This window comes from Littorina saxatilis, linkage group LG15 (assembly GCF_037325665.1).
Source record: "Littorina saxatilis isolate snail1 linkage group LG15, US_GU_Lsax_2.0, whole genome shotgun sequence".
NCBI classification, from domain to species: domain Eukaryota; kingdom Metazoa; phylum Mollusca; class Gastropoda; order Littorinimorpha; family Littorinidae; genus Littorina; species Littorina saxatilis.
Genome location: NC_090259.1, coordinates 29,116,134 through 29,129,666, shown reverse-complemented (window position 1 = coordinate 29,129,666; position 13,533 = coordinate 29,116,134). Strand labels below are relative to the sequence as shown.

The 13,533-nt window shown below is 43.5% G+C and overlaps 4 protein-coding genes across 7 annotated transcripts in view; 1 reads left to right on the top strand and 3 right to left on the bottom strand.

Moving 5' to 3' along the window:
* The window catches only part of LOC138949032 (uncharacterized), an 11,473-nt gene extending 9,921 nt beyond the window's left edge, over positions 1-1,552 (top strand). The window contains exon 5 of the mRNA XM_070320744.1: positions 1,030-1,552. Within this exon, the coding sequence (XP_070176845.1) occupies positions 1,030-1,478 (449 nt within the window). The 3' untranslated portion in view covers positions 1,479-1,552. The remainder of the gene's footprint in view (positions 1-1,029) is intronic.
* LOC138949026 (uncharacterized) overlaps positions 1-13,533 on the bottom strand; it is a 116,682-nt gene that overhangs the window by 59,501 nt on the left and 43,648 nt on the right. The window lies entirely within an intron of this gene.
* Positions 1-13,533, bottom strand: part of LOC138949033 (uncharacterized) — a 127,065-nt gene that overhangs the window by 78,020 nt on the left and 35,512 nt on the right. The window contains exons 1-2 of one of the 3 annotated variants that reach the window (XM_070320745.1): positions 12,521-12,715; positions 11,528-11,590 (exon numbers count right to left, since the gene is read on the bottom strand). In XM_070320745.1, coding sequence (XP_070176846.1) covers positions 11,528-11,590; positions 12,521-12,545 — 88 coding nt within the window. In that variant the 5' untranslated portion in view covers positions 12,546-12,715. Of the gene's footprint in view, positions 1-11,527; positions 11,591-12,520; positions 12,716-13,533 lie in introns of those variants that run through there. The other 2 variants (XM_070320747.1, XM_070320746.1) reach the window with 2 other exon arrangements.
* Positions 1-13,533, bottom strand: part of LOC138949027 (uncharacterized) — a 117,982-nt gene that overhangs the window by 103,794 nt on the left and 655 nt on the right. The window lies entirely within an intron of this gene.

The following is a 13,533-nucleotide window of genomic DNA, read 5'->3' as shown; positions in this document are numbered from 1 at the left end:
TAGTTCCTTGTCTAGTTCCTTGTCTAGTGCCATGTCTAGTTCCAACGAAACAACGTTTCGCGCGACGCTCTAAACTGATTTAAGTTTTTTGTTTGTCTTCTCTCTGTACTTTGAGATTTTACAACTATTCTATGTGCGCGCGGGAAAGACGGGAACATCACTGATAAAACGTAACAAGTAGCGTCCTAGCTGTATCATATAACTTTTCTTTACATGTGGTCAGCTCTGTTTGCGGACAGAAACTACACCGTTGTAAGCGTCACATTTCTAGTGAGCGCTGCCAGAAGCGTTACAACGTCAACACGCTTAATGATATTGCGATTTGTGCATCTTCGGCTGTTTTAGCATGACTGTGCAAGTTATGCAGGGGGTAAATATCGCGACTGTTTTTACACCCCCGGTATAGGGGTGTGTATAGGTTTCACTCGATGTGTTTGTTTGTGTGTTTGTTTGTGTTCGCATATAGATCTCAAGAATGAACGGACCGATCGTCACTAACCTTGGTGAACAGGTTCTATACATTCCTGAGACGGTCCTTACAAAAATTGGGACCAGTCAAACACACGGTTAGGGAGTTATTGGTGGATTAAGATTAAGACTGACATATTATTTGGGTGTTTGTTTGTGTTCGCATATAGATCTCAAGAATGAACGGACCGATCGTCACCAAACTTGGTGAACAGGTTCTATACATTCCTGAGACGGTCCTTTCAAAAATTGGGACCAGTCAAACACACGGTTAGGGAGTTATTGGTGGATTAAAATTATACAACGACTTATAGAGGCACACCCCCGTTGGTCAAAGGGAAATAACCATTCTCACTGCCACCAACTGAGAAGGTTCTTTCCCTTTATAGGGGGTGTTTTTCCTATCGGAGGAATTTCTTGTTTTTTTTATTTTTTATCTAAATTGTTATTTTCTCAGAAGAACAAACGGCCAATATAAGGAGCCTGCCTATATTCGGGGCCCCTCCCCTTTGTATACATGTCAGATTAGTCAATTACATTTGTTTCCTGTGTTCACTCAAGGGGTTGCCGGAGGGAAAGAGCACAATCAAAAAGGAAGCGGAACCAACCGTCTGTGTCTGACCAGGACGCCACAGTTTGACAACACGGCCAAACCATCATCCTACGGCTACCTGTACGGCGCTGAGTATCAAGCCATCCCTGGTCACCACGACCACGACGTGCCCTGCTCCGTGTGCCTGGCCCCTCAGTCCACCACCATCATGGTGCCCGGCACCCTCACCTGTCCCTCGGGGTGGACACCTCAGTACACCGGACACCTGGCTCCACAGTGGAAAGACCTCTACGCTTCCGAGTACGTGTGTCTGGATGGCAGCCCTCAAGACGACTCCAGCGGAGTGAGGAATGACAACGACCTTGTGTTCTACTACGTGGTCACTGTGTGCGGAAGTCTTCCTTGTCCTCCATACATCAATGCCAAGGTCGTCACTTGTGTCGTCTGCTCAAAGTAGCACGTCTCCTAATGTCAGATAATCTGGCTACATTATCTGAAGAGATATAAAACAAGGCCTAAACAGCCACCAAATGTTCTTAGTCTCAGTCTTTTATTGTTCCCTTCCAAAAGTGTAAGAACACATGTGTGCAACAGTCGGCAAACATCTCTCTTCCTCTGTCTCTCTGTCTCTCTCCCTCTCCCTCTCTCTCTCTCTCTCTCTCTCTCTCTCTCTCTCTCTCTCTCTCTCTCTGACTCTCTTTCTCTCGCTCTCTCTCTCTCTCTCTCTCTCTCTCGCTCTCTCTCTCTCTCTCGCTCTCTCTCTCTGTCACTTACTCTCTCTCTTTCTCTTTCTCTCTCTTTCTCTCTCTTTCTCTCTCTTTCCCACTCTCTTTGTCTCTTACTCCCTCTCTCTCTCTCATTTCCTCTCTCTGCCAAACACTCCTCTCTCTCTCTTTTATTACCCCTTTCTCTCTCTCTCTCTCTCTCTCTCTCTCTCTCTCTCTCTCTCTCTCTCTCTCTCAAAAATGCTCTGATGTGTATTATACAAAGATTATCTGTGCTTAATAATAATAGTTTGAATGTTTTTTTGAAGTTGTTTGATTCCCAAGTACAACCAATAGTACAGTATGGTGCTGAGATATGGGGACTGGATAAGGCTGCTCTGCAGTGTGAAAAAGTCCATTTATTTGCACTGAAGAAGTTCTTAGGAGTTCGAATGCGAACACCTAATGATCTTGTATATGGCGAGACAAACAGATATCCGATATATTTGAATTCTATTTTAAGATGCATTAGCTACTGGTTGAAATTGTTAAAGATGGAGGCGCACAGACTTCCTCGTAAATCCTATGAAATGTTGTATAAAATGGATGAAAGTGGTAAAACGAACTGGGCCTCAGGTGTCCGTTGTAAATTGTATGAGTACGGTTTTGGTTTTGTGTGGTTGAATCAGGGCGTTGTTAATGAAAAAGATTTTTTGCGTGTTTTTAGGGAAAGGTTGGTCGATTGCAGATGGCAAGAGTGGGATTATCATATACAAAATAGTGATAGATTTGCTGTTTATCGGACATTTTGTACTGTACATGACATTAAACCCTATCTTTTGTCGAATATGGATAGGCATCTAAAGTTTATTATGACCAGGTTTCGATTCGGCATTTCAGAAATTGCAGTGCATGCTTACCGATATAGAAAACATAATGCCGATGATTTGATGTGTCCTCTTTGTAAACAAAACCAAGAAGATGAAGTCCATTTTGTTTTGTGTTGTCCATACTATAACAAATTAAGAGAAAAATTGATCCCATTTAAATATTATAAGAACCCAAGCATTTTCCGACTCAGCTTGCTTTTAGCATCACCTCAAGAAACTGTTGTCAGAAATGTATCCCTGTATTTGTATAAAGCCTTTAAATTAAGAGATGTTGTAACCTCCTAGTTAAATGCCGTGTAATGTATGTGTTGTGCGATTATTATGTTGTACCTTTTTTGTGTGCACCTGTTGAGTTTAATTTATATGCAATGTGAACCGTTTGTTCACACCCCTTCATAAGGGGCTATGGCCTATTGAATAAACTATCTGCGTCTGCGTCTCTCTGTCTCTGTCTCTCTGTCTCTCTGTCTCTCTCTGTCTCTCGCTCTCTCTGTCTCTCTCTTTCTCACCCTCTCTGTCTCTTACTCCCTCTCTCTCTCTCATTTCCTCTCTCTGTCGCACACTCTGTCTTTCTCTCTCTCTCATTCCTCTTTCTCTCACGCTCTCTCACTCTCTCTAAATTACTGCATTTAGTCAAGCTGTGGAACTCACAGAATGAAACTGAACGCACTGCATTTTTTCACAATGACCGTAGTCCGCCGCTTGTGCAAAACGGAGTGAAACTGACGAGCCTGTTCAGCGCGGTAGTGGTTTCGCTGTGCTGCATAGCACGCTTTTCTGTACCTGTCTTCGTTTTAACTTTCTGAGCGTGTTTTTAATCCAAACATATCATATCTATATGTTTTTGGAATCAGGAACCGACAAGGAATAAGATGAAATTGTTTTTAAATCGATTTCGGAAATTTAATTTTGATCATAATTTTTATATTTTTAATTTTCAGAGCTTGTCTTTAATCCAAATATAACATATTTATATGTTTTTGGAATCAGGAAATGATGTAAAATAAGATGAACGTAAATTTGGATCGTTTTATTAAAAAAATAAAAATTATTACAATTTTCAGATTTGTAATGACCAAAGTCATTAATTAATTTTTAAGCCACCAAGCTGAAATGCAATACCGAAGTCCGGCCTTTGTCGAAGATTGCTTTACAAAAATTTCAATAAATTTGATTGAAAAATGAGGGTGTGACAGTGCCGCCTCAACTTTTACAAAAAGCCGGATATGACGTCATCAAAAGTATTTATCAAAAAATGAAAAAAATTTCCGGGGATATCATACCCAGGAACTCTCATGTCAAATGTCATAAAGATCGGTCCAGTAGTTTGGTCTGAATCGCTCTACTCACACACACGCACAGACACACACACACACACACACACACACACACACACACACACACACACACACACACACACACACACACACACACACACATACACCACGACTCTCGTCTCGATTCCCCCTCTATGTAATGACACTGTTGCTGCTGAACGACAATCAATTCGCAGTCAGTCGGGTTTACTATCAAGAATTGCACCATTAGCGCATACAATCTGAAAATGACCCACATGAATTCCCTTCATCGAGTCAAAGGTTCCATCAGGAATATCCTTGTCATCCTTGTCTCTGACACACACACACACACACACACACACACACACATACCGACGCACACACACACACGCGCACACACACACACACACACACACGCGCGCGCGCGCTAGCGGCACGCACACACACTCACAGACGCACGCACGCACACACAGTGACACACACACACTCACACACATAAACACACTCATACACACACACACACACACAACACACACACACACACACACACACACACACACTCTATACAGTGAGCACTGCGCATGCAGTGGCAAAGTAATTAATCACATACGTTTTGTTATATGAACAACTGTTGCTGAGATCTAATCACGGTGATGAAGCCGTGTTCTGTTACTGGAGCTAGACAAATCGCCTCTATCTTTCAATAAAGCGTGTTCGTTCACGGGGGGGGGGGGGGGGGGGGGGGGTAGGGGGTCGATACGAAAATGGAAATATGAGAATATATCTTCGCGTAAATCCCATGCATCATGCCTCTCACTCAAATTGGCAATTAGCCCTTAAAACCGTGTGATTAATCGATATGAGGCTTATATCGCGCGTATTCCGTGGGTACAGCTCTAGTCGCGTTCAGCATGTTCCACTTTTCCTGATAATACCAGCAACGTGTGATCCTGGAGGGGTCTGGGTGAGTGCACAGTGGCCACTCCCTCCTCAGAGTTTAGAGGCATGTCAACCAGCATGGGCCGTACAACAGTTAGCTGTAGAAGCAAGTTACCAAAACATGTACTCAATATTGCCGTGTCGCAGATCTGGTAATCAGTATAACGTATTGTTTTGTCAATAGTTACACGTTCCAATAACATACCTTTTGTTTTTCTGAATTTTGGAACGTTTGCAGTCTATATGTTTTTGGATGGATGTCCATGGAACATTAGTCATTGCTGGCACTGAAGACATAAACGGCACAGTGCTTCACGTGTAAACGATATCCATTAGATCATTTCAGATCAGGCGAAGCTTTTACATGGGATGAGGCCATCCCTCCACTTGGACACATACCAAACTTGAACAATCTTGATGAATGTTGAGCAAAGTGAGCATTTGATTTTTAGTATCTATCTACACAATTATTTCATAAAAAGATCCAACTTTCCGCAGGAAGTAGACAGGACAATGAGTTTTGGTATGTGCTCAAGTGGCGGGATTGTCTTACCCCATGTAAAAGCCAGAGCTGCTCTGACATTGTGAGCGGAACTATTTTTTACGGTCAGGACTTTGCCTTAATTTTCATCACACTCATCAGCAAAATAAATGTTTGCATGGACAATTACCATACCCCCATAAAACTCCCCCCCCCCCCCTCGTCCACGCCACAGACACTTTGACAGTAATAGGACAAGAAAGTAATGATAATGAAATGAAATGAGGGATGCCCTTATTACTTGTGATATCCTGTACTGATATCTAGCGATACCAGGCATGATCGTGAATGCGGAACAGACGATATCTTTAATCACACGGTTTTGAGGGCTAATTGCCGATTTGAGTGAGAGGCATGATGCATGGGATTTACGCGGAGATATATACTCATATTTTCATTCACGTATCGACCCCCCTTCTCCCCCCCCCCCACCCCTCCGTGAACGAACACGCTTTATTAAAAGGAAGAGGCGATGTGTGTAACAGAGCACGGCTTCATCACCAAGATGTGATCACAGCAACAGTTGTTCATACAACAAAAAGTTGTTCATTAATTACCTTGTCACTGTGTTTGTGTGTGCGTGCGTGCGTGCGTGCGTGCGTGCGTGTGCGTGTGTGTGTGTGTGTGTGCAGTGTGTGTGTGTGTACATGCGTGCGTGTGTGCGTGTGTGTGTGTGTGTGTGGGTGTGTGTCAGAGACAAGGACGACGCAGTTATCCATCTTCCTGACGGACCCTTTGACTGGATGAAGGGAATTCCTGTGTGCCGGTTTAAGATTGTATGCGATAATGGTGCATTTGGCGAAAGTAAACGGAACCATACTGACTGCGGATAGATTGTCGTTTTGCTGCAACAGTGTCGTTTTGTTTCTGTCTTATCGAGCAAAAATGCTTTTGTCGCAACTTCGGTTACTGTGCGCCCGGTGCTGGAGAAGCTGACCTGGCGAGGTCCCTTGGCAATCGTTTAGGCGTCCCTAGAGCTGAGGACTCTTCAGACAGGAGATGTGTACCTAAATGCACGACTATTGCACGCCGATTGTCAATTTTCGGAAATAACTCTGTATTGCCTGTGGAACAGTTGCGTCCCTTGGAAACAGAGAACCAACCCATTATTATCTGAAGTGTCTGCTTCATTAAATGAGCTTTTATGTTTATGCAATGTTTGGGAGAAAGGTGTACGTGTGTTTGTGTATGTGTGTGACTGTGTGTGTATGTGTGTGTGTGTGTTTGTGTGTGTATGTGTGTGTGTGTGCGTGCGTGCGTGCCAGTGGGTGTGTTTGTGTGTGTAAGTGTGCGTGCGTAAGAGAGAGAGATAGGGAGTGAGAGTGAGAGAGAGAAGGAGGGAGTGAGTCAGAGAGAAAGGGAGTGAGAGAGAGAAAGAGAGAGAGAGAGAGAGAGAGAGAGAGAGAGAGAGAGAGAGAGAGAGAGAGAGAGAGAGAGAGAGAGAGAGAGGAGGTTTTTCTTATCCGGAGACTCCGAATACAATTAATGATAAGGCATTGTTTTCTCTTATCCGAGGAAACATAATGTCATCATATTGTTTTGAAAAGCATTGCATTATATGTCTGCAGGCAGGCGTGTGAATGTGCAGACAATTCTGAATGTTTATGTTTGTACTTTCATGTTGTTGGGTTTAGTATGTGCTTGCGAATCAATATGTGTATTTTTGTGTGATATCAAGAGATAGAGAAAGAGAGAGAGAGAGAGAGAGAGAGAGAGAGAGAGAGAGAGAGAGAGAGAGAGAGAGAGAGAGAGAGAGAGAGAGAGGAGAGAGAGAGAGAGAGAGAGAGAGAGAGAGAGAGAGAGAGAGAGAGAGAGAGAGAGAGAGAGAGAGAGAGGAAAAGAACGAAAATGATAGACATGGAGAGAGAGCGAGATGGAGAAAGAGAGAAGTTTGCCGAGTGTTGCACAAGACAGTTCTTACAACTTGGGAAGGGGATAATTAGACACTAAGACTTGAACATTTGGAGGCTTTTTAGACCTTGCTTTTAATATTTATATGCTCCGATTTTGTAGCCAGATTTTCTGACACGAGGAGACGTGCTATTTTGAGCAGACGACACAAGTGACGACCTTGTCATTGATGTAGGGAGGACAAGGAAGACTTCCGCACACAGTGACCACGAGGTAGAACAGAAGGCCGTCGTCATTCCTCACCCCGCTGGAGTCGTCTTCAGGACTGCCATCCAGACACACGTACTCGGTAGCGTAGTGATCGTGATAACTTGAAGCAAGGTGTCCGGTGTACTGGGGTGTCCAGCCCGGGGGACAGGTGAGGGTGGCGGGCACCATGATGGTGGTGGACTGAGGGGCCAGGCACACGGAGCAGGGCACGTCGTGGTCGTGGTGACCAGGGATTCGTTCATACTCAGCGCCGTACAGGTAGCCGTAGTATTGCGGTTTGGCCGTGTTGTCAAACTGTGGCGTCCTGGTCAGACACAGAAAGTTGGTTCCGCTTCCTTTATGGTTGTAGTATTTCCCTCCGACAACACCTTCAAAGAACACAGAACAAAATAATTGCTCAATCGATATATGTTAATGCATAAGTTTGATATTTATGCAGAGTTGTCAACTGTAACGCTTTTAGTGTAATAAGCTACATTGTAGCAGAAATTGCTACGCTGTTCCGCAACCTCAAAAATTGCCCATACCAAAACAGTTACAATCATGCAACAATGTGCTTGTTTGTTGTGAGTCCTAATACACTTTATCCTACATACGTGAGGGAGACCACTAATTACATAATAATATCGTTCAAACCACACGTGTGTATATCATGTAAATGAAGTCATGTCAAGCAAGTCTGGCAGGGACCTGTTTTTCCACTGCTTTTGATGCCAAAGTCACCGAGACAATAGACCTTTTTCGTATAACCTTTGCCCCCAGCGTTTCGACCAATCAGATTTCAGTGTACAGCAGCCTCTCTCTGATAACCGGAACAGAGGGGCAGTAAGAGCATGGCCTGAAATACCTTTTTCACTTTCGGTGCTCGAAGTACTATTGCGTGAGGAATACTTTCAGAAATTCTGAAAGAAAACGGATTATCTTGTTCAAAATCATGAACAAAAAGTCAAGGACATGCACGAAGGTATGGTTTGAAACGGCTATTGGTGGTATATGGACGAAAGACTTGGCGAACTTCCTTTGCATAAGAGAAGCAGAGGTGATCGACCACAAATACAGATCTCTGGATCGACTTACTGATACTACTGCGTCGACGTTCGACGTCGGACAAGTTATACGACGCATCCAGCGCAAAGAATGCGAAACCTTGGGGTAAACGATGCAGCCACTGTGTGCAGAAAATTTATTTTTGCTAGTGTAGTGTTTCCGTAAGGGAAACAACTCCCTTTTCCCCTCCTGTGACCGAACCAATAAGCCACGCTTCGGCGGGCTTATTGGTTAGTGTTGACTGAAGATCCCTACTGAACTGACGTACACACTGACAGCGCGCCGTAACAAGAGACTTAGGTAAGTCTACCTGTTAGGGCTCGCTAACCTTTATGTGACTCAATAATTATTATGTAGTCGTGGCGTTATGCTGTCCGGGCTTACGATAATGCTGGGCCTTGCAAGCCCCAGGCGGCGTTTACGTCTTTTATCTAGCAGCACTTTCCGAGCTGGGCTTGGGTGCTGCCTTTTACACGTGTGTTTTCTTGTACGTCGGAGCGATAGAGTGCATGCGTGAAATGTTTCGTCTTGTTATATGTTTACAGCTCGGCCGTTACTACACTAGGCACCACAGTAAGCAACTGTGGTGATCAGACTCGGAGCGAGTGTGCTGACGTCAATGAAGCAGACTCGCAACAACGAGTATGCTGTAGTGACGCTGAACGGGCAGGCACTTGGAGCCTACTGCGAGTGTGTTGCTGGGTAAGTGTTGTTGGGCTTCTACGTTTTGTTGGATTAACTTGATGGCTGCGTTATTTGGTATCTCACACAATCAGTTTTCATATAATTCAGTCATACAATGCATTGCATACAAACACACACAAAAATTCATTATTCTCCACTGAAAATGTGAAATGTGAAAGGACATGACAAAAACCGCTGTATTTCAGTAATTAATGTCTAAATGGGTTGCTTCGAAACTTTCAGGATCTCAAGACTACATACGAGGGTTATCCTTGGATCACTTCAGGTTCGTACTCAGATGTAATGCACTCTTCCGGAACATGTTTTAAGCCCCTCACAGTTTTGCGTATGTACATCCAAACAATTCAGGACTTTGCACGCATACAGACAATTGGTTGTTAGCAGAACTGCCACAGTTTTATTCGAGTATGACCACTGACGGACATTTTCTTGCAATGTAAACACATGAGAAAAAGATGGAACATTCATGCTCTTTGCTATTGAGGGCAGTTGACGCTGAGTGCCTATACTATCAAAACAGGCTGCCGTCACAAATGACTTGACATCCCCAATAAACATGCCAGAACTGGGCCATTTATGTTTTTTTGATGGCAATGCTAGTTGCCAGAACTACTACCACAAATGGCCCATTTATGGCCCATTGTTGGCATTGTACACGTATGCACATTGGCATTTTGATGGGCCGTTGATGCAGCCAGAATTTGGCCAGAAACGGCAAAAAACCCATCATTGTTTTGCCAGGCTTGCCATAAAAAAAAACCACAGAAATGGCTGTCTCACGGCAATCCTCCAAAATCATTGATCGTGTTTACAGGACTAGCTGTCACGTTTTAATGGGTCAAATAAATGACCTAAAACGCGCCCCACAAAGAGTTCCTTTCCCACTCGTGTCACTGAACTGTGACACTAGCAAACGTAAACTAGCAATTGTACTTAAATAAAACTTTGGCAGTATTTGTAACACTCATTTGTCTGTATGCATGCACAGTCATGAATGTTTGGTGTGACAGGGGAGGCTACCGCTCCTTTCACAGCAGACTCTGCACCCGAGTTGTTGGCCTTTAAAAGTCAACACCAGTGGATTGTAGAATTCTGTTTGTGATGGGGTCTGGTGGTTTCCGATTGTCTGTATGTTCATGGAAACCTTCGGGTTTGCATAACAGTTTTTATAGGGCTAAGAAATTAGCCCTAATATTTTCAAACCTGTTTGATTGCTCTTCGCTTCCCGAGGTGATCGTAGTGTTTCGGCACACGGTTACATCGGGATGTAAGCATTTTAACCTATGACACGTGTTAAAACATTTTTCGGAAGAATGCATATCATTTCAACAATTAAATGCAACACTGACGTACATCTCGTATGTCGACTCAAGATCCTGAACATTTCAAAGCAATCCATACAGGCATTGGTGAAAGACAGCGCTTTTTGTCAGGGTACCCCTCAAAATAGACGCAAAATCCTCTCGTTTTCTACTGCTCATGCACTCAACACCTGCATTACATCAATAAGAATGACATAACACAAGAGATACGCACGATAGCAAAACAAAACAATCTTTTCTGGATCGTTAATTGATTATGCGTTCTCCCTGTACGTACACATGGCCAAGTAAAACCTATTCTGAATTTTTGTCGATTTTTAATAGGTATCTGACATTTGTGTTAGGTCGATTTTGGGGGTACCCTTACTTCGGCGGCGGCCACGTGATAACTTTAACAGATATCTTTGATCCGCAAAATGTGCCAGAGAGCCAAGTGAAAGGCCTTTAGTGGTATATACAGTTTGAATGCAATGACACGAGAATGAATGTTTTATTTGTGGTACGAAAATGGGTGCAATCATTTTTTTGCTCAGTTTATATTGTCTCAATCGGTCACTAAGTAAGTCTGATCCTGTATGTTAAAGGAAACGGCCACGTTTTTGGCGAAGGAAGGTGACCAGCCTTTTTGATGGCGATCATTCGCGGTATCTGCATAAACTGTGTAGAACAGTCTATTCCAAACACACAGCTTGAGAGCAAAAACCTGTTTGTGTGCGTGTCAATACTAAAAGTAAATAGACCATCATGAGAATGGCGGTTTACATGCGTACGTGTGTGTGTGTGTGTGTGTGTGTGTGTGTGTGTGTGTGTGTGTTGGTGTGTGTGTGTGTGCGTGTGTTTGTGTGTGTTTGTGTGTGTGTATGAATGTGTGTGTGTGTGTGTGTGTGTGTGTGTGTGTGTGTGTGTGTGTGTGTGTGTGTGTGTGTGTGTAACACTTACCAGTATAAACCAGAACGGTGGTGTTGGGACAGGTTTTTCTCCCCCAGCGAACAAAACTCGAACCTGGAAAGGTAACAACAGCACTGAACGTTAGCAACTAGGTTCGAGGTTGTTGATTTTTAACGTCCCTATCAGCTCGGGGTTAGAACTCTCCACAGTGTCTCCCACTGTGTCACAATGCTTCCCACAGTTGTGTCAAGATTTACCAATGTCTTCAATGTTGATTTGAACCACACAACCCAAATCTGCTGTGTCTCCCACTGTGTCACAATGCTCCCCACAGTTGTGTCAAGATTTACTTATGTCTTTAACGTGTATTTGAACCACACAACCCAACTCTACTGTGTCTCCCACTGTGTCACAATGCTTCCCACAGTTGTGTCGAGATTTACCAATGTCGTCAATGTTTATTTGAACCGCACAATCCAACTCTACTGTGTCTCCCACTGTGCCACAATGCTCCCCACAGTTGTGTCGAGATTTACCAATGTCGTCAATGTTTATTTGAACCACACAACCCAACTCTACTGTGTCTCCCGCTATGTCACAATGCTTCCCACAGTTGTGTCAAGATTTACTTATGTCTTTAACGTGTATTTGAACAGCACAACCCAAATTTACCGTGTCTCCCGCTGTGCCACAATGCTCCCCAAAGTTGTGTCGAGATTAATCAATGTCTTCAATCAAATCAAATCAAAACCAAAATAACTTTATTGTCTCACATGGAGAAATTGTAGTGGTGGTGCATGTAACAGAAACATTACTGTTTAAGAGCGTAATGGAAAATGGAATAAAACTCTTGTTAGCCCTGACAGTTCTTTGTTTTTGGCACACGGAACCGTCGACGCGATTTGAACCGCACAACCCAAATTTACCGTGTCTCCCGCTATGTCACGATGCTTACCAAAGTTGTGTCGAGATTTACCAATGTCGTCAACATTAATTTGTGACACAGACTTACGTTTAGAACAATGTGAGAGGAATCAATCTAACCTTTGCCCATTTTCAGTTTTTCCATTTTTGTCTCTATCTTCGCCTGTGATGTTTGTAGTTCTGCTTTAGTTGACTGAAGGTCTGACTTGGTTGACTGAAGTTCTGACTGAAGTTTTGACTTGGTTGACTGAAGTTCCGACTTGGTTGACTGAAGTTCTGACTTTGCAGTAAGCTGACTGATCTCCAGGGCGTGCAGTTGTGCTGCTTGCTGGGCCAACAATGTCCCCAGACCGTCATCACTCTTCCTGCACAGACACACACAGTCATCAGTGCGATTCAGTTTTTGTATGATTTGTATACACTGTGTGACACAAAACAAAACGCGCTGCTGAAACATAACATGGCTGTCCAGGGAGAATGTTGTAGTCCAACAACTGGATGATTGCAGTACACGTATTGTTTTGCAGTTGGTAATCAGTATAAATGTGTTTGAGCGTGTGCATGTACAAACCCCGTGTACGGAAAAGCCAATACCAGGCCACTTTTAGTCACGCGAAATTCCTCGACAATGGCCGTGAATGTATACATGTATGTTTATACCCTGCTAATGCAACATGCAGACCTTGACACTTAGTTTATTCACAACTGTTGAAGATACCTGCCTTACGTTGTAAACAACCATGTACGACATCGCACACCTTCAAGGCATCTTTCTCCTCCTCCCCGCTTCCCCTTTGATTACATGGGATACGAGTCTATTTACGCTTTGACACAAAACATGAACAATCTGGCTACAAAATCGGAATTTTTGGCTGAACTAATTGTGCAGGTTGCCATTGGTATTAGGCACCAATAAAACAAAGAAGTCATCTCTACAAAAAACAGGCTACCAATTAAGTGTCCATACGGAAGAATGCTCCTATCTTATGTAAAAGCCTGCGCGGCTCTATGACAATTTACCGGTTGGTTTAGATAAGAAGTTGTGTATCTAAAGTTGTTCTTATGCAGTTTAAATATCTCGGCAGGTCTGAGAAGGTGAGCAGAGCAGTTATCACGTGATGGACTGCGACTCT